At 36.5% G+C, this 25,026-nt stretch overlaps 3 protein-coding genes and 1 pseudogene across 3 annotated transcripts; 3 read left to right on the plus strand and 1 right to left on the minus strand.

Annotated features, from left to right (window-relative positions):
* The first annotated feature begins 10,909 nt into the window (after nucleotides 1–10,909).
* Nucleotides 10,910–13,297, plus strand: LOC126586570 (uncharacterized). The gene is made up of 7 exons (XM_050251434.1): nucleotides 10,910–11,330; nucleotides 11,418–11,528; nucleotides 11,601–11,735; nucleotides 11,843–11,947; nucleotides 12,254–12,423; nucleotides 12,553–12,652; nucleotides 12,770–13,297. Exons 1-7 carry the CDS (start codon nucleotides 10,983–10,985, stop codon nucleotides 13,007–13,009), a joined length of 1,209 nt encoding a protein of 402 aa, XP_050107391.1. The 5' UTR covers nucleotides 10,910–10,982; the 3' UTR covers nucleotides 13,010–13,297.
* A 1,012-nt stretch (nucleotides 13,298–14,309) lies between these two features.
* Nucleotides 14,310–15,037, plus strand: LOC126586572 (EPIDERMAL PATTERNING FACTOR-like protein 4). The gene is made up of 2 exons (XM_050251436.1): nucleotides 14,310–14,451; nucleotides 14,541–15,037. The coding sequence occupies exons 1-2, from the start codon at nucleotides 14,326–14,328 to the stop codon at nucleotides 14,763–14,765; spliced, it is 351 nt and encodes a 116-aa protein (XP_050107393.1). The 5' UTR covers nucleotides 14,310–14,325; the 3' UTR covers nucleotides 14,766–15,037.
* A 499-nt stretch (nucleotides 15,038–15,536) lies between these two features.
* LOC126586571 (GDP-L-fucose synthase 1-like) lies at nucleotides 15,537–16,997 on the minus strand. Its single transcript, XM_050251435.1, has 2 exons — nucleotides 16,882–16,997; nucleotides 15,537–16,723 (listed from the first exon to the last, which is right to left on the minus strand). The coding sequence occupies exons 1-2, from the start codon at nucleotides 16,922–16,924 to the stop codon at nucleotides 15,768–15,770; spliced, it is 999 nt and encodes a 332-aa protein (XP_050107392.1). The 5' UTR covers nucleotides 16,925–16,997; the 3' UTR covers nucleotides 15,537–15,767.
* A 5,193-nt stretch (nucleotides 16,998–22,190) lies between these two features.
* LOC126584297 (uncharacterized) lies at nucleotides 22,191–24,786 on the plus strand (annotated as a pseudogene).
* Nucleotides 24,787–25,026: the final 240 nt, after the last annotated feature.

Raw genomic sequence — 25,026 nt, forward strand, 5'->3', positions numbered from 1 at the left:
TGTTTTTTGGTTTTTGGTTTTAATTTTTTATGTTTTGGGGTGGTTTCAGCGGCGGTGAAGCCATTTTAGAAGATACTGACGGCGCTAAAGAAGCCGGATTGTGGCGAATTCGGCAAATACTACAACTTGCCAGCTCTCAACAATCCCAGAATCGGTTTGTTTCTCTGATTGGTTTTACTGTATTTTCTGTTTGGTTGCCGAGAAAGTGTGGGAAATAAGTAGAAAGTTTGAATCTTTGTGGTTTGTGTTTGTGGAAAGTAGTTGCTTTTGGCTTACTGCAAGGAAACAGAGTGTTAATTTTGTTTATTTCACTTGAAAGTGTGAAAATTTATGGTGAAATTTACTATGGTATTGGTGTTATACGTTGCAGAGAACCTGCCATTCTCGATTAAGATCCTTTTCAAATCTGCTATTCGTAACTGTGATGAGTTTCAAGTAGATGTTGCAAGATCAGAAAATGCATTGCAGACAAATATGGAACTTGAGTACCAGCGAAAGAAAGAATGGTTTGGTTTTCTAAAATGGGGATCAAATGCATTCCCTAACATGCAGATCGGCACCATTCCAAAACCCAAAAAAAAAAAAAAGTAATCAGACCCGTGGACCCTTCCTGAAACAGGTCGGGTTAGGTCCTATTCCTAAAATCAAAATCCTTCTACCCGACCCGTTACATATTAAAACTGGTAAGGCCAGGTTCCTCCAAATTTAGGCCCGGCCCGGCCCGTGCCCAGCCCTAATCTAAAGTATGCACGCATAATATTATAAGCAATTGAATAAAGACTACATATTCATGATAAGGCTTGTGGCCTGGCCCTAGCAAAAGAAAATTAGTTACGAATAATCATAAAACAAAATGAATTTTTATTGAAATAGAAAATTGAGAGAAAACACCTTGTAAATAAACTTGAATCATCAAAAGCTCTCTACATCAAGTTCTCCAAAATAGTGCATTGTGAACCCTAATGTCTAAATAGCCTAATTTATACTACTAGAGAATAAAATCCTTTCTAGAAAATGTCTTCTAAAAACTAGGAAACATAATAGAATAAGATATCTAGGAAATACATTTCTAATCAATAATGAGAAATTTGACCAGCCACAAAACAGTCATGTTTCTGGACCTTCGGGGCACCAAAACAGGCGCAAAACAACTTGACTTAAAGCTTGAGATGTCCTCAACATTATCTCCAAAAGACCTTGAACCCCAGAGACAACATCTTTGACACCGAAAAACCCAAATAAGCCCAAAACATCACTTTCATAGCAATGCATGTTGGTCCTTTATTTCATCACCATAAATTATCTGCCTGGTAGAAAAATCTGAAACTTTGGCATGATCAAGTTGAGAGAATCAGAACACCCTCCAATTAGAATAGAATAACTCCAAAATTCATCCGTTTGATCATTTTTTGCTCAAGGGGAAGTCGAATGTCCAACATTGAGAATAATATAATAAAGTAACAAAATTCTCACAAAATAATCAATAAATTAATACTAAGATTAGAGTAAAATGTATAATATAATATCGACTCATCAAGAGACAAGGCAGCAATAGGAGGGCGGGAAAGGCACCGAAAGAGGCAAGAAAATTGAGCTTAATGAAATGTGAATATTGTTGGTGACGTGACAAAAGTTGAAGCTTTAAATTAACGTGGCATAGAATGAACGGCTAAGAAAGTAAGAGGGGATGAAAGCGGATTATAAAAGAAGGGCTTTTCCTTAAAGTTTTGGGCCCCGTAACCTATTGATAGATCTCTTAAAATCTATTTTTGACAAAATCCGTTGGCCCAAAATTTTGAGTTTGAGCACTAGTTAATACCTTACAATATGGTATTAACGATGTACTAACATGATATTAACAAAGAGACTATATGTATAGAAAAAATTTACAAACTAAATAATGTGTCATCAGTAGGAATGAACACGTTTATCAACACTTAAGTAATAATCCAAACATCAACTTTCATGTTATTTAGTTTATAAAATTTAATCTCCCTGACATTACTCAATTTTAAATCTTTATAAAAAATTCGCAGATGTTTTTATTTGAATGGTTATGATAAAATTAACTCGAAATCACACCCGTCCAATAAAACTATCCCAAACAAAGTAACTTACCGAGTTTCTAATTTTGCCAATGCCCCTGAAGGAAGCCTAACAATAAGGTCCTGCAAAGTTATTTAGGACTTTATAGTATACCTATATGCAGCCTCAACTGAGATAGACTTATTGCAGTTAGAAAGTTTTCCCAATACGCTCTAAACTAAGTGAAAAGTTTTGTCGGGGCCACACTCCCAAGATACTGTTGTGATGGTTTCAGAGAGCCAAACTATGTCGAGCAAAAACTATACAAGAACTGTAAACAAATAATTCACTTCACATAATTTTACTCTCGTTCATTTTTTTGAAGAGGGTTTTATTAATTTGAGTTAGACCCATTCTAGATTATGCGCTATTGGTTTAGCAACAGAGATCTAAGTGAAGTTCAAATATGCAAAGTTTAAGGTCAACTGATTCAATGAGGCGTTGAATCAAACACTCGAGAAACTCATAATTCAAAGATGAAACGATACAGATTAATCAAATGTTTTCGATAAGAATAGATTAGTATGGAATGATTCAATCTCTCACAGTTTTCACTTTTCATGGTATATGTAAAGAAGTAACAAGTAAAAAAAGTAAACAAAGGTGGAGATGTTGATGAAAGGGAAGGCTAATTGGCCTTTCAGTCAGTCTCCTGGTTCATGAGAACCTCAATACAAGCTTTGGACCTTTGGTGAAGAATTTTCACAGGAACTGAAAAGGAAACATTATTCCAAATCTAGCTTAAAAGCAGACACAGTGCACAAATCAATTACTTTCTAACACGGAAAATGTTACAAGAATATTAAACGAGTTCTAACACTAATGACTTAGATAATGGAAACCAATATATATGTAAAACCCTTAGATCTGCTGGGGATATTTTGAATAAACTAGAACCATTTTCATACCAGATAGCCACATCAGTTTACTCCCAGAGACAGAATCTCGCATTGAAATATCTAAGCCTAGCATCTTAAGGTATAAGATCATGGGTCTCCCTGCGAATTGCAGATTAGTTTCGGGCTTGGATGCAAAAGAAGTATCCATAGAGTCGTATGCAATGCTTATTAATTTAACAGGAGCTCAAAAAAGCTGTAGGCAAACTTGGCATTTAATCCTGAGTTATGAATGCACCACCAAATTGGGGAAAATATGATTTCAGGTTTTGTTCTGTTCTTGTTTTTGGGTTAGGAACAAAAACTTGGAAACAAGGCACAACACATCGGGGAATCCGTAGTTGATCAACCGTAAAAATAAAAAATAAAAACCAACTAGCTAAAATATTTCCACAAGTAAACAAAATTATCAATTATAAACACATGAAAAGTCTCCAAAATCTAAAGTCTTCGAACTGAACACTATTTCTAGAACTAAATACTACTATTACTTTTAGAATTGAACACTGACTATTTCTAGAATTGAGCAATAGCACTAACTATTTCCAAAACGTAACATTGACTATTTTTAAAACTCAAAATTGATTGTTTCTAGAATTGAACACTGATTAGTTTTAGAACTGAACACTGATTATTTCTAGAACTGAACATTGTCTATTTTTTGAACTAAACACTAGTACCATATTATTTCGTAAACTGAACATTGATTGTTTCTAGAACTGAACACAGGTACTATCACTATTTTTGAAACTGAACAATAATACTATCACTGTTTCTTAAATTGAACACTAGTACTATCACTATTTTTTAAATGAATACATATTATTTCTTAACTGAACACTAGTACTATTACTATTTTTTAAACTGAACACAGGTACTATTACTGTGCCTTGAACTTGTTTATCTCAGAGCTTGTAACATGAAAACCGACCAACGCATCCACACGCCACTTTCACCCTTGTAAGATGAAAACACGAGGAATATTAGCCTTATGCAACAACATTACAATGAGTAAAGTGGATTGTCAGCATAACAGGCACAAAGTTGTCCACAGTAACGGAACAAGCTTATGTTCCAAAGGGGACTGAAAGCATCCAGGAACTTGAATAAAGCACCTAGCCTCGCTGGAATGGCAAACTCGCAAAGGATCTCATGGTCGAAAGAGGATGATCGACCTCCCACCTGAAGCATATAACCGGAAACTTATGGGATCAAAATCTTAACTATGAACCATTTTGGGGAAGCAAATAAAGGAAACAAAATATGGACTTGTCATTTCTTAAATCTCATGTTACATGTATGTTTAGAAGCATATATCACACCATTTCATGGCACCCGAGTTGATAGGTAGAAGAAAGAAAAAACAACGGTTTGTTGGGGTATTAATTAGGTTAAAACAGAAGTTCGAACATGACAGAGTGAACCAACAAGCCTCAACATGTCATTACACATCAATTTTTGTTACTGTTTCTGCATCGATTCCCCGTACTCAGACAAATACGCATTTTTTGTTCTACTACCGAATAGCCCTAATTAACACCCAGAGCCCCCAAATCTCAATAAAAAAGATCAGTAACTTCAAATGAGTAATTGATTAACAAAAAAAGCAGAACAAGAATGACTGATTTGAAATTACAGAAGAAAAAGGGAACCGGAAAATTGAATAGGAATATCGAATTGGGAGATTTAACTGCAATCAGGAGATGATCGAGGGAGCTCTTGATCGACTGGAACTGAGCAAGATAGTTCGCCATGTTCGACCTCGATCTTCGCCACACGTATGCAATTGTTCATGATCCATATAGAGAGACAAAGAGACCTATACATACATGTATAGAGAGCTGAGCGAGATGGAGGTTGTAATTATGTGGGTTTGCTCTCACTGTGTAATGGAAGAATTGGAAACTCATTAATTGGGTATGTTTTTTGTTTTTTACTGGTTTGATGTTGGATTTCTTCTATCCATTACATAAAGTTATTAAAATGCTTTTGATTTAAGGTTTAAAGTTTGAAATCCTTTTCTTTGGTTTTTCTTTCTTTATATGTGTTGATGCATTTTTGGTTCATCATGCATGGCATAACAAAGTGACTTGTAAAAATGCAATTTAAAATTCGTTGGTGGTGTATAGTAGGTCTGGCAAACTGGTCGTGTCTGTCGTGTTCGTGTCGTTTTCGTATAACACCTATTATCTTAATGGGTCGTGTCGTGTCACACCTGTTATCTTAACGGGTCCTTAATAGGTCAGGTCACTTTATCCACCCGACCCATTATGACCCATTAAGAAAAATATATTTTTTTCTTAAATTTTCACATACCACACATTACCGCATAAATATTACTTCAAAACATTAAAACAGATTTTTCATTTAAGTACTACATCTACACTCGAAAATAAGAGCCTAATAAAAACAAGTTTAACAGTTGGATCGTTAAAATTAGTTTCATAGAATTCGTATCCCATTAAAACAATAGATTCACTAACACTTAAAAGTTTATGTATACTTTCATTAAGTATAACATAAGATTTTGTGATATCCACTTGTGTAAATATTTTAAATTGACGATCAAATTCATTCATTGTATTCGTATAGGGTCAAAGAGTGTAATTGTAAAAAATCATCAAAATCAGAGTTAAAATAACCGTTAAATTGTGATTTTTTGTTTTATAACCGTCGAAAAGCTTTGTCTCATTACTTGATCTCTGAATGTTTGTTTGTTGTGCTTTTTGGCGTATGCGATCTCAAAGCATATACAAACAAGTTTGACGGTTGGATCGTTAAAATTAGTTTCATTGAATTCGTATCCCATCAAAACGATAGATTCACTAACACTTAGAGTTTATTTATAACATAAGATTTTGTGGTATCCACTTGTGTAAATTATTTAAATTGACGATCAAATTCATTCATTGTATTCGTATAGGGTCAAGGAGTGTAGTTGTAAAAATTTATCAAAATCGGAATTAAAATAACCGTTAAATCATGATTTTTTATTTTATAATCGTCAAAAGGTTTTGTCTCATTACTTGATCTCTTAATGTTTGTTTTTTGTGATTTTTGGCGTATACGATCTCGAAGCATATACAAACAAGTTTGATGGTTGGATCGCTAAAATTAGTTTCATAGAATTCGTATCCCATCAAAACAATAGATTCACTAACACTTGGGAGTTTATTTATACTTTCATTAAGTATAACATAAGATTTTGTGGTATCCACTTGTGTAAATATTTTAAATTGACGATCAAATTCATTCATTGTATTCGTATAGGGTCAAGGAGTGTAGTTGTAAAACATCATCAAAATCGGAGTTAAAATAACCGTTAAATCGTGATTTTTTGTTTTATAACCGTCGAAAAGTTTTATCTTGTTACTTGATCTCTGAATGTTTGGTTTTTGTGATTTTTTGCGTATGCGATCTCGAAGCATATACAAACAAGTTTGACGGTTGGATCCTTAAAATTAGTTTCATAGAATTTGTATCCCATCAAAACTATAGATTCACTAACACTTAGAGTTTATTTATACTTTCATTAAGTATAACATAAGATTTTGTGGTATCCACTTGTGTAAATATTTTAAATTGACGATCAAATTCATTCATTGTATTCGTATAGAGTCAAGGAGTGTAGTTGTAAAACATCATCAAAATCGGAGTTAAAATAACTGTTAAATCGTGATTTTTTGTTTTATAACCGTCGAAAAGTTTTGTCTCATTACTTGATCTATAAATGTTTGTTTTTTGTGATTTTTGCCGTATGCGATCTCGAAGCATATACAAACAAGTTTGACGATTGGATCATTAAAATTAGTTTCATAGAATTCGTATCTCATCAAAGCTATAGATTCACTAACACTTAGAGTTTATATATACTTTCATTAAGTATAACATAAGATTTTGTGGTATCCACTTGTGTAAATATTTTAAATTGACGATCAAATTCATTCATTGTATTCGTATAGGGTCAAGGAGTGTAGTTGTAAAAAATCATCAAAATCGGAGTTAAAATAACCGTTAAATCATGATTTTTTATTTTATAACCGTCGAAAAGTTTTGTCTCATTACTTAATCTCTGAATGTTTGTTTTTTGTGATTTTTGGTGTATACGATCTCGAAGCATATACAAACATGTTTGACGGTTGGATCGTTAAATTAGTTTCATAGAATTCGTATCCAATCAAAACTATAGATTCACTAACACTTAGTTTATTTAAACCTTCATTAAGTATAACATAAGATTTTGTGGTATCCACTTGTGTAAATATTTTAAATTGACGATCAAATTCATTCATTGTATTCATATAGGGTCAAGGAGTGTAGTTGTAAAAAATCATCAAAATCGGAGTTAAAATAACCGTTAAATCGTGATTTTTTGTTTTATAACCGTCGAAAAGTTTTGTCTTGTTACTTGATCTCTGAATGTTTGTTTTTTTGTGATTTTTGGCGTATGCGATCTCGAAGCATATACAAACAAGTTTGATGGTTGGATTGTTAAAATTAGTTTCATAGAATTCGTATCCCATCAAAACTATAGATTCACTAACACTTAGAGTTTATTTATACTTTCATTAAGTATAACATAAGATTTTATGGTATCCACTTGTGTAAATATTCTAAATTGACGATCAAATATATTCATTGTATTCGTATAGAGTCAAGGAGTGTAGTTGTAAAACATCATCAAAATCGGAGTTAAAATAACCGTTAAGTCGTGATTTTTTGTTTTATAACCGTCGAAAAGTTTTGTCTCATTACTTGATCTATAAATGTTTTTTTTTGTGATTTTTGGCATATGCGATCTCGAAGCATATACAAACAAGTTTGACGGTTGGATCGTTAAAATTAGTTTCATAGAATTCGTATCCCATCAAAACTATAGATTCACTAACACTTAGTTTATTTAAACCTTCATTAAGTATAACATAAGATTTTGTGGTATCCACTTGTGTAAATATTTTAAATTGACGATCAAATTCATTCATTGTATTCGTATAGGGTCAAGGAGTGTAGTTGTAAAACATCATCAAAATCGGAGTTAAAATAACCGTTAAATCGTGATTTTTTGTTTTATAACCGTCGAAAAGGTTTGTCTCATGACTTGATCTCTGAATGTTTTTTTTTTTTTGATTTTTGGCATATGCGATCTCGAAGCATATACAAACAAGTTTGACGGTTGGATTGTTAAAATTAGTTTCATAGAATTCGTATCCCATCAAAACTATAGATTCACTAACACTTAGAGTTTATTTATACTTTCATTAAGTATAACATAAGATTTTGTGGTATCCACTTGTGTAAATATTTTAAATTGACGATCAAATTCATTCATTGTATTCGTATAGGGTCAAGGATTGTAGTTGTAAAAAATCATCAAAATTGGAGTTAAAATAACCGTTAAATCGTGATTTTTTTGTTTTATAACCGTCAAAAAGTTTTGTCTCATTACTTGATCCCTGAATATTTTTTTTTTGTGATTTTTGGCGTATGCAATCTTAAAGCATATATAAACAAGTTTGACGGTTGGATCGTTGAAATTAGTTTCATAGAATTCGTATCTCATCAAAACGATAGATTCACTAACACTTAGAGTTTATTTATACTTTCATTTAGTATAACATAAGATTTTGTGGTATCCACTAGTGTAAATATTTTAAATTGAAAATCGAATTCATTCATTGTATTCATATAGGGTCAACGAGTGTAGCTGTAAAAAATCATCAAAATCGGAGTTAAAATAACCGTTAAATCGTGATGTTTTGTTTTATCCCGTAACTTGATCTCTGAATGTTTGTTTTTTTGTGATTTTTTGCTGATGTGATCTCGAAACATATACAAACAAGTTTAACGGTTGGATCGTTGAAATTAGTTTCGTGTATCCCATCAAGTTCAATGGTATGTGTATATATATATATTATGTAGATTTAAATCTATTTATTTTGTACGTATAATTATTATAGTTTTTAGGTGTATAAAATTTAATTTAAAACTTAATATATATATACATATAATTATTATAAATATATAATTATTATAGTTAATTGAATATATATATATATATATATAATTGTTATAGTTTTAAACTTTTTAGGGGTATAAAATTGTTAAATTAATATATATATAATTATTATAGTATTTTTTAGGGTTATAAAATTATTAAATTAATATTCTGCTTATCGTGTATCGTGTTACCTACGTGTATACCCGAACCAACCCGTTATCTTAACAGGTACTTATCGGGTTACCCGATAACACCCGATTCATTATCGTGTCGACCCGAACACCTGTTAATTTTGTGTCGTGTCGTGTCGAGTGATCGGGTCATGTCAGGAATTGCTAGGCCTAGTGGCCTAGTGTATAGACAATAATTGCACGAGATGGTGCTTCAAAATAATTTGAGTGATTTTATTTTAGTTTTAATATATGAGAATGATTTGTTTTGTTATAGAATGTTGATTTTTTTTTTAAATTTGGATTTTATTAATGTACTTGGATTATTGAGACATATTATATTTCATAAATGAATAATTGTGATCTTTAGTTATTAAACGTGTATGTGTTTGGGCCCAAAATAACACTTTGGACCGAAAATGGGCTAACATGAACTGAAAAGCTACAATTCTTAGCCCAGTAAAAATCCCTCATGCCACAGAGCTTTTAGCCCAAGAAATGGTTGATTGGATCGAGTCTTTGTGAAAATAGGACTGTGTGGCGATTAAGATCAGATATGACTCAGTTGAGTTCTAGGCAAGTTGAAATTGCTAAGGATCAAGATACAACCCTGATTAAACTCGAATCCTAATTCAGAACCCAGTTAAACCAAAGAAGCCGAGACTAGATGAAGATGAGCTTCGGCTAAGGAAGGGAAAAATAAAGAATATTCAAGACCTATTCAGTAGACTTGTTTATCCTAAAGGGGCTTCTTCAACTCAACAAACAAACTCTATATAAAAACTTCGCTCTACGCGAAACCTTCTCACAACCCAAAGGAAAATACTAATTATCCTAACTCCTCTGTCAGCACATATTCATTTAGTTGAAATATCACTAGGTTGACAACCGACAACATGTTTAGTTCGTTGGAACATCACCTGGAACGTAGAACTCATTGCTTTGAAAGTACCTTCACCTTGGTGGAACAACACTACTTCTAGTTTAGTTGGTTATCTATCCAAGTCTTAGCCAGCGAAGAATCTTTGATTTCATCTTGAAAGAGGTCACTTTATTAGCTTCCCAGCAACGTGAAGTGTCTTATGATTTGTTACTCTTGGGTGCATTTTGCAGTTCGACATTCAGACGGTCAAACCATGTTCACCATTAAACGCTTATGTCCTTTGAGTATCTTTGTCCCTAAAACCTGATATCGATTCGACACACTTATATTCTCACTAATATAAATAAGGAAGCCGAACTTGGTGAGGAGATTTTGTACTAAGTGCTGAACTAGGCAACCTTATCTTCAGGTTCTAGAACCCTAGGCCGAGAGGTGTTCCCCTCAGTCGTAGTCACTTAAGTGCAGAAGTTAGCAGTGCATTCGACACACCCCCAAATCTATTATACTCGCCCGACCCAACTATGTTGTGAGTTGGCACACTTGCATTCACAAATATGACGTAGTTAACTCATAGTTACTCGGTCTGTGCAATATCAGTGTGTAAGTATATTTTTATAAAGTTTGAATCAAACTAGGTTTTTAACTATAATAGTGTTGTGCCACTTAGTAGTACCATGTAGGTGGTTTTTCTTTTCACTTGTAATTGAAAAGATCTTAAGTTCGATTCTCGTCAAATATGAATTTAAACCATATTATTGTTAACTAATTGGAAGGCTAAAGTTATCCCTTCTCTTCCCTTGGTACAAATAATATAGTAGTTGAAAAAAAAAAGAAAAAACTATAATATTGTTGTGAAGGGTTTTTTGTGAATGTACCGTCTCTAAATTAGTATTTGAATACAAGCAAGTGCCGTTTTTCAAACGCTCTTCCATGGGTTCCTTCCCCGACGCATGACTTCACAGCAGAGCCATAAGCCACACGCCGACTCCATTGCTGCAACACCCAAACCAACATTCAAAACTATGCAAGGTGCGCAAAATACGACGGCGTTTCGATCAATCTTCGACGCCGGAGAGCTGAATTCGGAACTGGAAAAGTCCGGGGTCAAGCCCAGCTTCATCCCCAACTTATGGAAGCAGGTGATCCAAAACCCTGATGCCCAATTCGACCAAATTCCATCTCTGCCCTCGGCAGCGTATCCTCTCCTAACCTCCAAATTCAAAACCCTAACCTCCTCTGTCCACAAGGTCATGGACTCCTCAGACCAACTCACCACCAAGCTCCTCATAAAACTGCAGGTTTGCCCCATTTCTTATGTTGCACACAAACTGTTCGATAAAATGCCTCTGTGAAAAAACTCTCGTGTTATTTTATTTTTTTGTTAGAATGGGGCTCTTGTGGAAGCTGTGATTATGCGATACGACAGCCGCTTGGGGAGGTATGATGGGAAGCCCCGCCCTGGTGGTCCTAGGTCCACCTTGTGTGTATCATCTCAGGTATCAAGTTTTGAAATTTTTTGTTTTCGTGTTGAAATTGCGGGAATTGAATGTTTATGTTGATGTTTGTAGGTTGGTTGCAAAATGGGTTGTACTTTCTGTGCTACTGGGAGTATGGGGTTTAAGAGCAATCTGACCTCGGGGGAGATTGTGGAGCAGTTGGTTCATGCTTCTCGCATTGCGCCTATACGCAATGTTGTGTTCATGGTAATTGCTTTTCCTTACTGGCTTAGGGGTTTTATTAAGTGACATGGATATGGAGGAATGGAGGAACCATTGAACTTTTGACATTTGATGTTGTGTATTCTTGGCAGGGAATGGGGGAACCTTTGAATAATTATGGTTCCTTGGTGGAAGCAGTTCATGTCATGACTGGATCACCATTTCACTTGTCACCTAAGAAAATTACTGTATCGACGGTAGGCATTGGAAACAACCATTATGTCTAAGATCTTTTTCTCTGCCAAAATACCATTGCTTTCGGCATTAAGATATGATGGATCTTATTAACTTTCTCATACTGTTCTATATGATTCCATAATCAAATTTTTGTAGTCTTTATTTTTAGATTTGGTGGATCTTAGTAAATTGGGTAGCACGTAGTACCCTTTTACTTCTTTTGTTGAATGGGGGTGAATCATAGTTGCATTAGTAATGATGTAGTTTGCAAGTGCTAGAAACATTTGGCTTACTCATCCATTAATTGTGCATCAAATCTTCTGTAGGTTGGTATTATTCATGCTATCAAAAAGCTTCATAGTGATCTTCCAGGTCTGAATTTAGCAGTTTCACTGCATGCACCAGTCCAAGAAATCCGTTGTCAGATAATGCCTGCAGCTCGGGCTTTTCCTTTAGTAAAGCTTATGGATGCACTGCAAGAATATCAAAAGAACACGTAAAGTTTCATTACACCTGTTGCGTTTTAGTAAATTCTATTAGCTTTCATTTCTGTGCGAATGAAACTTTTACTGTCGTTTTACACTCCCCAAAAATCTCACTATTGTCTTTTAAACTGATTCTTCAGTCAGCAGAAAATCTTCATTGAGTACATAATGCTTGATGGAGTGAATGATGAAGAGCACCATGCACACCAACTCGGAAAATTGCTAGAGACATTTCAAGTGGTGAGTTCTTATCTATGAACTTGCAGCATATGAGGAACTTCAGTCCCTTTTGTGTGCCTCTGCGTATCATATATATATCCAAAGTAACCTTTGCATTTGTTGTTTCCTGTCGTATAGGTAATTAATTTAATACCTTTTAATCCAATCGGTATTCTGAGTAAATTCACAACCAGTAACGAAAACAAAGTAACAAGATTCCAGAAAATTCTACGAGGCACTTATGGTATCCGAACGACAGTACGTAAGGAAATGGGTCAGGATATAAGTGGAGCATGTGGTCAGTTGGTAGTGAACTTACCCAACAAGAGCTCAACTGAGAACACTCTAACTGATATAGAAGATCTTCAGGTCAGATAGATCGCTTATTGCTTCCGGTGGTGTTAATGCCTGAAAGTCCGTTAATGCCGGTCAAAGTAGCCAACGGTCTCCAGACCATAATTAGTGTTTCTATAATCTTGATAATTTTGTAACTCATTCAGTTCTTTTTGGGGTTGCAATAGCAAAATTTCTGTTGTAATTTTTATCGTATCAGCTTGAGATCTTCACTTGATACACCTAAAACTGTTTTTTCTCCCTTTTCTTTTTGTTTAATTTGTATGTCATAAAATATAAACCCTTTCATTTATCCAAATGTTTATTGAGAAATTCCCGGCTGGTGCATTTTTTTCGTTTTTTATCATCCCGAACTTTTGCCTCTTAATATTACAGTCTAGTGGTATTCATTTTCATTTGTAAGAGATGTCTTAGGTTCGATTCTCGCCAAAAGCGAATTTGAATTGCACTACTGCTAGCCCATTATGAGGTTAAGTCCACTCTCTCTCCCTTAGTATAAATAAATCGTTTGTTCAAAAAAAAAAAAAAAACAAAAAAACAAAAAAACAGAACTAGAGGGATGCTGAACTTAGAGCAAGCCATAAATAAAGTACAATTAATATTGCTGTCGTAGGATTACATTCTAAAAGATTGTAACCCATTCTATTGGTGTGTGTTTCTCCATTATTATTTTGACTTATTTGTTTTTATGCTAACAACTCTATGACGATAATCTCACTTTACCCTATGCGCCTTCATTTCATGTTTCATGTTACTTCATTCCGTCATTTGGTTAGAAAAATCATTAACTTAGTTGATGTAGAAAATGAGATTTTCATCAAAGCACAAGGGGATATAAACGAAAGTGAAATGATTTCACTCCGCATTTCTCTTCTCAAGCACAGCCACGTTTATTTTAACCTTTTCATTAAGTAAAGCAAAAGAGAATCAATATACGAAAAAAAAAACAAAGGTGTGTAGCAGAAAGAAACAACGTGCATAAATCATTTTCCGAACAAAAAAGCCTTTATTTTTTTATAACATCTGGATGGTTTCATATACACGTGACCACCCTTGCAACTCACAACTGAACCCCAAAGGATCAGCTGGAAGCTGATCATTCTCCCTTAACTAACACGTGAGGAGCATCTTGACTACTTCAGAATCTTACACTAATTTTCAACCACTGCAGCCTCACATACTCTCACCTGCACCTTCATTTAACAGACCAGTTCAAAATTTTCAATTTAATTGAAAAGCGAAAAAAAAAAAAAGGGGGGGCTTTTATAAAAAACCAAATAGAGCATTGCTCAATTTGCTATCTTGTTTCGGAGTCTCAAAACTTTCAAACAGAACGAAAAATGCAAGCAGCAGCAAATCCTAGAAACCTTCTGTTTGCCCTCTTGCTCACCATGCTCATTTCTTCTCGCTTGGTTCACTCCGGGCACTTCACCAGCTCTCCATCACTGTCTCCATCACCTTCGCCAGTGAGTACTTCATCCGACACTCTTCTCTAATCAAATGATTCACTCTTACTTTTCTGTTTATCGTTTTAGTTTTCTGAATTTTGCGTTAGGCTGTAGGAAATCCAACGGCAAATGATCATGAACCATCTAAAGGGAAAGGGACTGTTAACAAGTTAAGGAGAGGGTCATTTCCGGCTACTTGTCGTTCAAAATGTGACGAGTGCGAGCCTTGCATGCCAGTTCAAGTATCTGTCCGAGCAATGTCATCGGAAGAGAACGAGTACTATCCACAGGTTTGGAAATGTGTCTGCGGTGATAGCATATTTTCCCCTTAAGGATGGCTAGATTAATTTAACACTACTGCTGTACGTAATAAGGCCTAGTTACCAGAAGTTTTCTCTAGATTAATACGAGTTAAGATTCATGCAGTGCACCTTATGTGCAGAAGAATTCTTGCACACAACAGAGGTAATGAAACGTTTCTCACACAGCGGAGAAATGTGTTATAAGAAATTTTCACCGTATATGCATGCTATGCTACCATTGTTCTCCAGTTTTTTGTGTAATGGGATTGAGACAGATGAAATATCCAAATGGTTATTGAATATATTTGAAGGCTCAAAGTGCAGGTTACAAATCAGGAAATCCTGATTTGGAGGCTAAACGTCGATGGCTGTCCACATCTTTTCTTGTCTTAAACTTACAATCGAGGGTGGTTTCGGCTGTAGGTGTTGATTGAACACATTGTTTGGTGCTCGACACATGAACTTTCTACCATTACACAAATAACTTGACCAAATTTTGAAGGGCATTTTGGTTAAAGAAGTAAACACCTTAAGGTCATTTCTTCAATTTTCCAAGAGTACGTTTTCACAGCTACTCAAAATCTCTCCAATCGGGAACTAAATCATCGCAAACCAAGGGGGAAAGATAGGAAGTTGCGGAAGACAATGAAAGAGGGATGGTAGAGAACCAAATCGATGCGAAGAAGAAGATCAAACCGCTTAACTAAGAAGATAATGAAATCTACTGCTACTCTCGGAATCTTACTAACCCGAAGATTTCTTGGACATGTATATTCAATAATCTAAAAATTGCTTAATCTGTAATACAAATAGCTCACTTGATTCCATAGTATTCTGTTTTAACATGTATCACAAACAAGAAATTCACAGATAACTTATTCGATGTAATTGATACAGAATCAACATCCAATGTAGGCTCCTCATGTTACATGCAACAACAATAACAATTTAAGGATGATAAGATTATAAGAGTTAATGTCAGATGATCAAGGAAAAAAAAATTTGAAATCCAATGCAATGCAACCACCTGCATTATTGCTTGACATTCTCCAAGTACCAGCTATAAGTATCAACAAGCCCGTCTTTCAGCGAGATCTTCGGTGTCCACCCCAACCCTGCAAGCTTTGAGCTATCCATGAGCTTCCTCGGAGTTCCATCGGGCTTGGTAGAGTCCCAAACAAGTCGGCCCTCGAACCCAACAACCTCCTTGACAAGCTCAGCCAACTCCTTAATTGTCACTTCCTTGCCACTCCCCACATTGACATGCTCCAACCCACTATAACTGTCCATCATGAACACCACTCCATCTGCCAAATCGTCCACGTGCAAAAACTCTCTCAGGGGGCTTCCAGTCCCCCACACCACCACCTCCTCCGCCCCTTTCACCTTTGCCTCGTGAAACCGCCTCATCAATGCCGGCAACACGTGCGAATTTTCAGGGTGAAAGTTGTCATGCGGCCCATACAAATTGGTGGGCATCCCAGAAATTGCATCCCAACTGTACTGAATCCGATACGCCTGGCACATCTTGATCCCGGCGATCTTGGCGATGGCGTACCACTCGTTGGTAGGCTCCAGTGGTCCCGTCAGCAATGCGTTCTCCGGGATGGGCTGAGGAGCGAATTTGGGGTAAATGCAGGAGGAGCCAAGGAACAAGAGCTTCTTGACTCCAAATCGGTAGGCGGCGTCTATGACATTGGTCTGGATCTGGAGATTGACGGCGATGAAATCCGCCGGGTACGTGTTATTGGCGTGAATGCCACCGACTTTAGCGGCGGCGAGGATCAAGAATTGGGGTTTCTCGGCGGCGAAAAAGGACTCGACGTCGGCCTGGCGAGTGAGGTCGAGCTCGGCGTGGGTGCGGAGGACGAGGCTGGTGAAGCCTAGGGCATGGAGCTTGCGGACGATGGCGGAGCCGACGAGGCCGCGGTGGCCGGCTACGAAAACCTTCGCCGATTTGTCAGAGAGGAAGGAAGGCGAAGTGGCATCTGTAGAGAGAGAGAGACAGTAAAATTAGTGTGAGGATCTGAGAAATTAACTGTGTCATGTTTGTTTGGTTGCCGAGAAAGTGTAGGTTAGATTAGTTTTTTTTCTCAGAAACCAAACAGATTGCAGAGAGAGAAAGGGAGGGAGAGAGAGAGAGTACTGTTCTTGGCGCCACTCATGTTGTATTTGCTTGAGTAGTGCATTAAGATCTGGTAACTCTTCTCAAATTTTTATTTAATTTGTAATTTTTAAACAGGGTGTGTTATGTTTAATTGGCTGTGAGATATGTGTAAAAGACAACAAAATTTATGTTGCATGTAATTACTAAATTGTCCATATATTTTTATTTTTGTTCAGTTCCGATAAGAGGGTTAGAATAGTAATTTTATAGAGTTTTGGTTGTTAAACAAAATTCTATTAATAGGTAGTTTATATATTAGTTTTCATCACAAATGATTCTTGACATTGATCCACGCTATTAAGATGTTAATGAAATTGAATATCGATCACTATTGTTCCTGAAAATTGGTGTCGTAAATCAATATGATATTTTTGTCACAATTTTATCAAAAATTCTGTTAAGTGTTGATTTGACACATTACTAAGTTCCACAAATCTAATTAAATATTGTCATGTAGATTACAAACATTCAAATAATAAAAATTCAATTTATATTTTTGGGTATGGGATTTCGATTTTGTTCCATGTGGATTTTTTCTATGGTTTTGTTCTTGGTTTCATTGGGAACTGATCTTCAGTTGTGTGGTGCTTTTGTGTGCAGGTTTGGAAGTTGCATGTGTTAAAGGTGAGTGTTTTTGCGTTCTCCCTTTGGGGGTTTTCCAGAGGTAGATTTTTTATTTTTGTGTGTTGTAAGTCTTCATTCAGCACTATAAGATATGATCGATAATAACTTTTTTTTATGAAATCCCAATTGAATCTAAAGTGAGAAGCTTTACACACACGTTGACACGCCCCGATTCCGATATCCCTAAATACCAGGATAGGCACGTGTTGGCTGACGCACGAGGGTGACGAAGCCATTTAAAACATGCATACAAATAAAGAATATGCAATTAGAATGAAATATGCCATTGCAGGAACGTGTTCAAAGCATACAACTAGTAGGAATAAAATGGAAGAATTACTAAGAAAATATACAAACAAGGAAATGATACCTATACTGAGAAGACTCGAGAATACCTATGTCGTAGAATCCTAACGTTGAGATCGTGTGTCTCGATTATAACTCCTGAGGGAGCGCAAAAACAGAAAATGTGAGTGGACCAGAGTTTATAATAATTCTAATAATAAGAAAACCATTTTATTTATTAACATACTAACCCCCTATTTTGAAAACATATATAATACTACATAGTACTTTTCCCGAAAACTCTACATGCCATGCAAAGCATTCTTAAAAACATGCATGTGTAAATAGTGCTCAGTGATGGATGTATTGCCGCCCGTAGGCAAATCCGTAAAACATATGTAAAGTCACTCGGCGGCAGTACTTGTCCATCACCTGAAGGTGAAGCTGTATAACTTGTCCATCACTGGAAGGTGAAGTTGTATAACCTATCCATCACTCGAGGGTGAAGCTGTATAGCCTGTCCGTCACCTAAATGTGAAGCTGAATAACCTATCCATCACCCGATGGTGAAGCTGTATAACCTGTCCATCACCCGAAGGTGAAGCTAAATAACATGTCCATCACTCGAAGGTGAAATTGAAAAAAATAGCATACATACACACCAACACTAGCCGTGGCTAGTGAAGCTATCTGACACTGCTTTCGATAGTGAAGTTGGGGGTATATCATAAATATCTCACTACTCCTCCATTGTGTCCTATGGCCATAGACATTATACTCGTGGTGTGTGTATGTGTCGTATGATAACCCACTAGATAAGCTCTGAAAACATTTCTCAAAACCTCAAATCTCATTTCGTAAACCATAATAAGTCATATTCGTAAACCAATTAAATCACCATCGTAAATTCATATAATTTAATAAGTGAAAATCCAATATTTCATAACCTTTAGTAAAATATAATTTTGATAAGTCATAAATATCTCGTAAACCATAAATATAGAAATCCGAAAAACATAATATAAAACATATTCGATGCAAGAAATATGAAATGCATGCAACCTAATCTTTTATAAAAACATGCAAGTTTAGAAGGGGTCCACTCACTAGTACTCCATTGCCCGAGAGCCGCTCGAACTAGTGAGGATGGTGCCACTTCTCGCCGATACACCTAACCACATATAGGGGTCATTTAGTAAAACTCTATTGAAACATCATAATTTGGGAAAACTGATAGCGGATTTGGAATCAGGACGTCGAAATTAGCCTAGGAGGGGTGTAACAACCCGTCTTGATTTTTATTTACGGATTTTGGAATGAGGTCATTTTGGAAATTTTACGGGTGAAAGATATTTTGGGCTATTACTTTTGGGCCTTAAATGGTGATCGGGGTGGGGCCCACCTTTCTTTTTTGTCCCCGACCTTCCTTTCTTCTTTGCCTGCCACTTGGCACCCCGACCTCATCTTTCCCTTTTCTCTCATTCTCCCCGAGCTCTCTTACTATCTCTCTCTCAAACCTCTCTCCCTTTCGCATACCTCTTTCTCTCTCTCACTTTTCTCTTCTTCCCCAAGGACCAACACATACACCCACCCACTCCTCACGACGGCACCACCACCACCACCATGATGGCCCTCTCTCTCTTTCTCATCTGTGAAGCACAAAGAACCTAATGATTTCCTCTGGCAATGGACCACAACTCCACTTGGATTTCTCGACCACTTCATGGCCACGATTAGGCCTAGAAATGGTATTTTTCACTTCCCTTCACTTGTAGCTTCATTTCCTTGGTTTAATCGCTGAGTATGGTTGAGAATTCGAGTCAATCAGAGCTTAAGAAGCTCCGACCTTCTCCCTTGTCGAAACTGGGTCACTCGAAAACCTAGTTATTACTCAGCCCAAATCATTGGGCCAAGCTACCAGGCCCAACCCAAATGAACCCAGCCCAGTTGTTAAGCCCAAACCCAATATAACCCAGGTCTTTGGGCCGTGCAAACCCAAGCCTTCGACCCATTGAACCCTCGACCTAAACCCACTTGGGTGACCCACTGAACCCAGGCCTAGGCCCAACCTTGCAGCCCAGACCCATGGAACCCTTAACCTAACCTATGTGGAACCAACCCAGAACCTAAAACAAGATCCGACCCAGATCCGACCTAACCCAGTCGGATCTCAGGTCTCTGGCAGCGCGTGGGTCGGTGTGTGGGTGTGCGTGAGGGCATGTCTTGGTCGGCGCATGGAGTACACATGCTTCCACTAGAGGTACTATGCTCCGCCGCCCAAGGTGGCGTCGGTGACTTTTCCGACGAACTTTTCGGCAACCCAAAATGGCACGTAGGGGAGGTCCCCCTTATGTTTTTTGACGTCATGAATCCATTTATGATGTCTGTTTTCCGAAATTCAATCGTTATGGTAGAGTTTTATTAATTAGACCCTTTATGTGCTTAGGTGCGATTATTAGTTGCGTTTCTGTCCTTCTTATTTCACACGAGTCTTCGACAACGGAGTATCTATGAGTGGACCATTTCTAAAATGCATATTTTACTATTAGAAATGCATACATAAAAGCATGATTTAATGGTTACGTTTTATGAAACGTTTATGAGTAAATTAGATATACACTTTTATGAGATATCATGCTTTACTGAGAAGATGTTTTAAGATATGATGTTTGAGCTACTGAGCTCCGTTGAGATATATGTACTTATGTTTGGAAATATTATGTTCAATGATTTTTGTGCTTATCTAGTGGTCATTGTTCTGCTTATGGGCGATGATACTTATATTGGATTTGGCCAGGGGTTTATAGTCCCTACGGGCGGAAGATACTTATATTGACTTCGGCCAAGGGTTGTAATGCCTACGGGTGGAAGATATTTATATGGCTTTGGTCGGAAGAGTTCTATATGCTTTCGGGTGGGAAATGATACCACTACTAAGCACACTTTGTATGACATATATTTATGAAGTTTTATGGCATGCTAGGGTTTTCGGAAAACCTATTATTTATTAGTTTTCATAAACTTTAAGGGTTAGTACGTTGTTGAATAACTATGTTAGTACTATTTATATATCAACTTGGTCTTCTCATGTTTGTTTTGCATCCATTCAGGACATAGAATCGAGGCGTACAATCCCGACATTAAGGCATTCCTGCATTGGCATCTTCGAGTCCTCCGACTACTTCACTCCAGGACCTTGTTGTTCGGATATGCATGGATGTCGAAGTATTTCTGGTAGCTCTGATTGGTATGATTTGGAGTAGTGTGGTAGTACAATCGAGGCGTGAATCAAACATTTCACATTGAGGAGCACAAAAGCGTTTTGACAACTTCAGAAACTTCTCATTTGATTACCGAGACAACGATGAGTTATCGGCATTACATGTTGCAGACTGTAATATAGATGGCTTAATTGTTGGGTTCGCTAAGCAAGTGGGCAAGTTGGTAGTAGACAACAAGAGCTATTAGTTAGCTATGATTAGGTCTCGACTCAAGACACACCCATTCTCGAAGTACATGACATGACTAATGTTTGGACAAGGCCATTTTCATTTTTGGTTTGGATTTTCAGCACAAGTATTTTTGCTTAATTTATTATAGTTATATATGTGTTTTTTTTTACGTTACAAATGTTTTGGTGGAAGTCTTTTCCGTTTTCAATTTTAAGTTTAGCATGAGTTTTCGACCTCTATGTTATTACATATCTATTTTGACATTATTTACGTACATACTTTCAACCTTACATTATTATATGTTTTCGACTTTATATCTTTATAAAGTATATTTCTACTTTTACACTGATGGGGGAAGAAGGTGTGAGCCAGGAGGTATGAAAAGATGGAATCATTGCAACCCGATTGCGACGAGGTGGCATGTTCCTTTTTATGTAACCGCTCTGACTTGATTTCTTCTTTACATATATATTTTTCTTCTTCCTACTTTCGAGTATTTCAGTGTAGCAAGTTATTTCAAATCCAAAATTTTCTTAACGGGGGTAGATTGTAACAACCTATCCTGTTTTATTTACAGATTTTGGAACGAGGGCATTTTGGAAATTTCACGGGTGAAAGATATTCTGGGCTGTTACTTTTGGGCCTTAAATGGTGAGCTGGGCGGGGCCTACCTTTCTTTTTGGTCCTTGGACTTGCCTTCTTCTTTGTCTGCCACGTGGCACCCCGACCTCATCTCTCTATTTTCTCTCCTAAGCTCCCTCAGTCTCTCTCTCTTGGACCACTCTCCCTCTTCCAGACCTCTTTCTCTCTCTCACGCTTCTCTCATTCCTTGATGACCAACGCACACACCCACCCACTCCTCACGATGGCACCACCACCACCACCACCACCGTGATGGGCCTTTCTCTCTCTCTTTCCCTTTCCTCTATGAAGCACAGAGAACCCAATGATTTCCTCCAGCGATGGATCGCGGCTCTACTTGGATTTCCCAACCACTTCCCGGCCATGGTTGGGCCTAGAAATGGTATGTTTCACTTCCCCTCACTTGTAGCTTCATTTCCTTGGTTTAATAGCTGAGTATGGTTGAGAATCGGAGTTGATTGGAGCTCGGGAAGCTCCAGCCTTCTCCCTTGTTAAAACCGGGTCAAACTGACCCACACCTGGAAACCCAGTAATTACCCAGCCCAAATCATTGGTCTAAGCTACCAGGCCCAACCCAAATGAACTCATCCCAGTTGTTAAGCCCAAACCCAATATAACCTAGGCCTTTGGGCCGTGCAAACCTAGGCCTTCGGCCCATTGAACCCTCGGCCCAAACCCACTTGGGTGACCCACTGAACTCAGGCTCAGCCTAGTTGCCCAAGCCTAACCTTGCAGCCCAGACCCATGGAACCCTTGGGTCAACCCATGTGGAACTAACCCAAAAGCCAGAACAAGATCCCACCCAAATCCGGCCTAACCCATTCGGATCCCAGGTCCCTGGGCATGCGTGTAACATAGTTTTTGTATTAACTTTTTAAATTGTAAGATGGGATTGGTCATGTAACTGCGGTCCAGCGCATGGAACCAAAACAAATAAATCAAAGAATAATGCAGAAATAAGATATACACATTGAGAATATCAGGTTATTCTTTCATCTCAGCACTACAGTTCTAAATTATTAACAACATTTCATTTGTTAGGGTGGGAAAAAAAAATTTAATCTTTGTTTCTCATTTATTTTTTGTACAGAAAAGAAGAGTTGTGTGTTACGATGTGGGGAGATGTTGCAGAAACTTTTTCTTTTTTATCGGTCCACACATTGTCTTTGCCCATTATCGTTGTGTTTATAAGTTTAAAAGTCAAGCTTTACCTAGGTAACTCGTTTAACTGAAACCCACTTTTTCTATTTTTATTTTATTATGTTCTTACATTACTGACTATACGCTATTCCACTATTTTATCATTGTGTGATTGTAGTGTATTAGATTTACGTCCCTTATGACAAAGCATTTGTTTTATTTCTCATCTGTTAATTAGCAACTATTTAAATGTGTTCATTGCAATTTGTGTTTCATTTTTAGCCATGCATGTTCAAATTATTTTGCCATGCTCTTAAACTTATTCATTATAATTTCTATCTCACTTTTAAATATGTATCTCAAATTGAAAATATCTACTCATCTCTCATATTTACCGATGTTTGTTTTATAATTTATTATTTTTTGGGATCTACAGACAAGGTCATTTTTAATAGTACTGGTTCCTCACTTTTTTTCATTGACACGGACATCCAAGAGGTTAACTCATAAAAATAACTGTGAGTGGATATCTAAAATTGTGCTTCCTATTTATACCCACAAACAAACTCATTTTTCAAAATTGCTTACTTTGTTTTTAAACTTACAGGTTCTCAGCTTGTAAAGGTCCAATACAAGTACTTCCTCCTTCTTCAAGACAAATGAATGAGGCTGAAGTTCTGCACATTGCAAAGAGAGTAACAATAGATGAGCTGGTCTTTTTAGATCCTGATCTATATAAGGTATAAAAATGATTTATGTGTTGGTATCATTTTTTTAAGAGCAAGCATTTACATTGTTACATATTTAACAAAAACTTAGTTTGTTCTTACTTTTTTGACGAACATGTGTGACAAACCATTTTACAAAATGATACGTTCTTGTGTTAGGCATCAGTGAAACATTTTGACACACGTTATAATTGGTAGTATAATGCTTGTCCCAACTGTGTCAAGCAAATGCATAAAGATTCAGCACCTGGACAACTTATTTGTCAGAAACACCCCAACCAGATACCAACACCTTGGTAATATTTAATATGCAAGTTTATTATTTTCTCTTCTTTTTTTTTTTCGGATTTTCAATACTGTGTTGTTTCTTTACAAGTAAAAAATCGCTTCAAATATGTAATCTCTATTGTTTCAAGTTCTTTATTCTGTTTGTGACCAATGAGTTATAAAGCTTGAAAAACTGATGCAATTCAATTTTTAAATGTAGGTATAAAGTTAATTTAATTCTTAAAGACAGCACTAATGAAATCAGTGCTCTGGTAATTGGCAAGTCTGGAGAAAAATTGTTCGGTATGCCTTGCAAAGATTTAGTCTTGAACCAAAGATTGGTTGACCAACAACAGTTGCCAAATGAGTTTTTGAGACAGATTGGCCAAAAGAAGATCTTTCACTTGCGATTCAGAAATCGAAGGAATACTTTCAACTCAAGTGATGTGTTAATTTACAATGTCTATGACGATGCAGCTATGGAACCAATAACCCCACATATGTTACCAAGAGAAACAACAATATCTTCCACTACTGTATCATCTTCGACCTCACCACCTAAAACAAGTGGTCAATCACATAAACGAAAGAGGGAATCTGTGAGGAGAGCCCTTTTTATTGGCAATGAACAGAGGTTTAGATTCGACTTCCATGCTATCATCAAATCTGATGCGTTCGTTTTACTTTTCTGTGTTAAAAAATTGACATCTTTTATCGATCTTGCTTTGTTTGAAATATACCTGTGAAACATCTTCTTTTTGTCAAGAAAAATTTTCTAAGTAAACAATACAATGAATTAGACTTAGGCAACATTTTCTGTCTTCTGTGCAATCAAATGTGCTCATTTGTTATACACATTTAAAACAGTGAGGCAGAAGAAATTTCAGAAGTAGACCCAAAATAATTTGATGAAATCCATATCAAATCACTGGAAAAAAAAATTGCCTCCGCCTGTTACAAAAATAGTTACCGTCGTTTCAAAAAAG

The sequence above is a fragment of the Malus sylvestris genome, chromosome 10, assembly GCF_916048215.2.
Source record: "Malus sylvestris chromosome 10, drMalSylv7.2, whole genome shotgun sequence".
NCBI classification, from domain to species: Eukaryota; Viridiplantae; Streptophyta; class Magnoliopsida; order Rosales; family Rosaceae; genus Malus; species Malus sylvestris.

Excerpts from the sequence above, each read along its gene's own strand:
- LOC126586572 (XM_050251436.1), top strand. The coding sequence starts at position 14,326 with ATGCAAGCAGCAGCAAATCCTAGAAACCTTCTGTTTGCCCTCTTGCTC. Across the intron at positions 14,452-14,540 it reads TGTCTCCATCACCTTCGCCA|GCTGTAGGAAATCCAACGGC; the intron begins GTGAGTACTTCA and ends ATTTTGCGTTAG.
- LOC126586571 (XM_050251435.1), bottom strand. The coding sequence starts at position 16,924 with ATGCACTACTCAAGCAAATACAACATGAGTGGCGCCAAGAACA. Across the intron at positions 16,724-16,881 it reads CATGAGTGGCGCCAAGAACA|ATGCCACTTCGCCTTCCTTC; the intron begins GTACTCTCTCTC and ends CTCTCTCTACAG.
- LOC126586570 (XM_050251434.1), top strand. The coding sequence starts at position 10,983 with ATGACTTCACAGCAGAGCCATAAGCCACACGCCGACTCCATTGCTGCA. Across the intron at positions 11,529-11,600 it reads CCTTGTGTGTATCATCTCAG|GTTGGTTGCAAAATGGGTTG; the intron begins GTATCAAGTTTT and ends TGATGTTTGTAG. Across the intron at positions 12,424-12,552 it reads CAAGAATATCAAAAGAACAC|TCAGCAGAAAATCTTCATTG; the intron begins GTAAAGTTTCAT and ends CTGATTCTTCAG.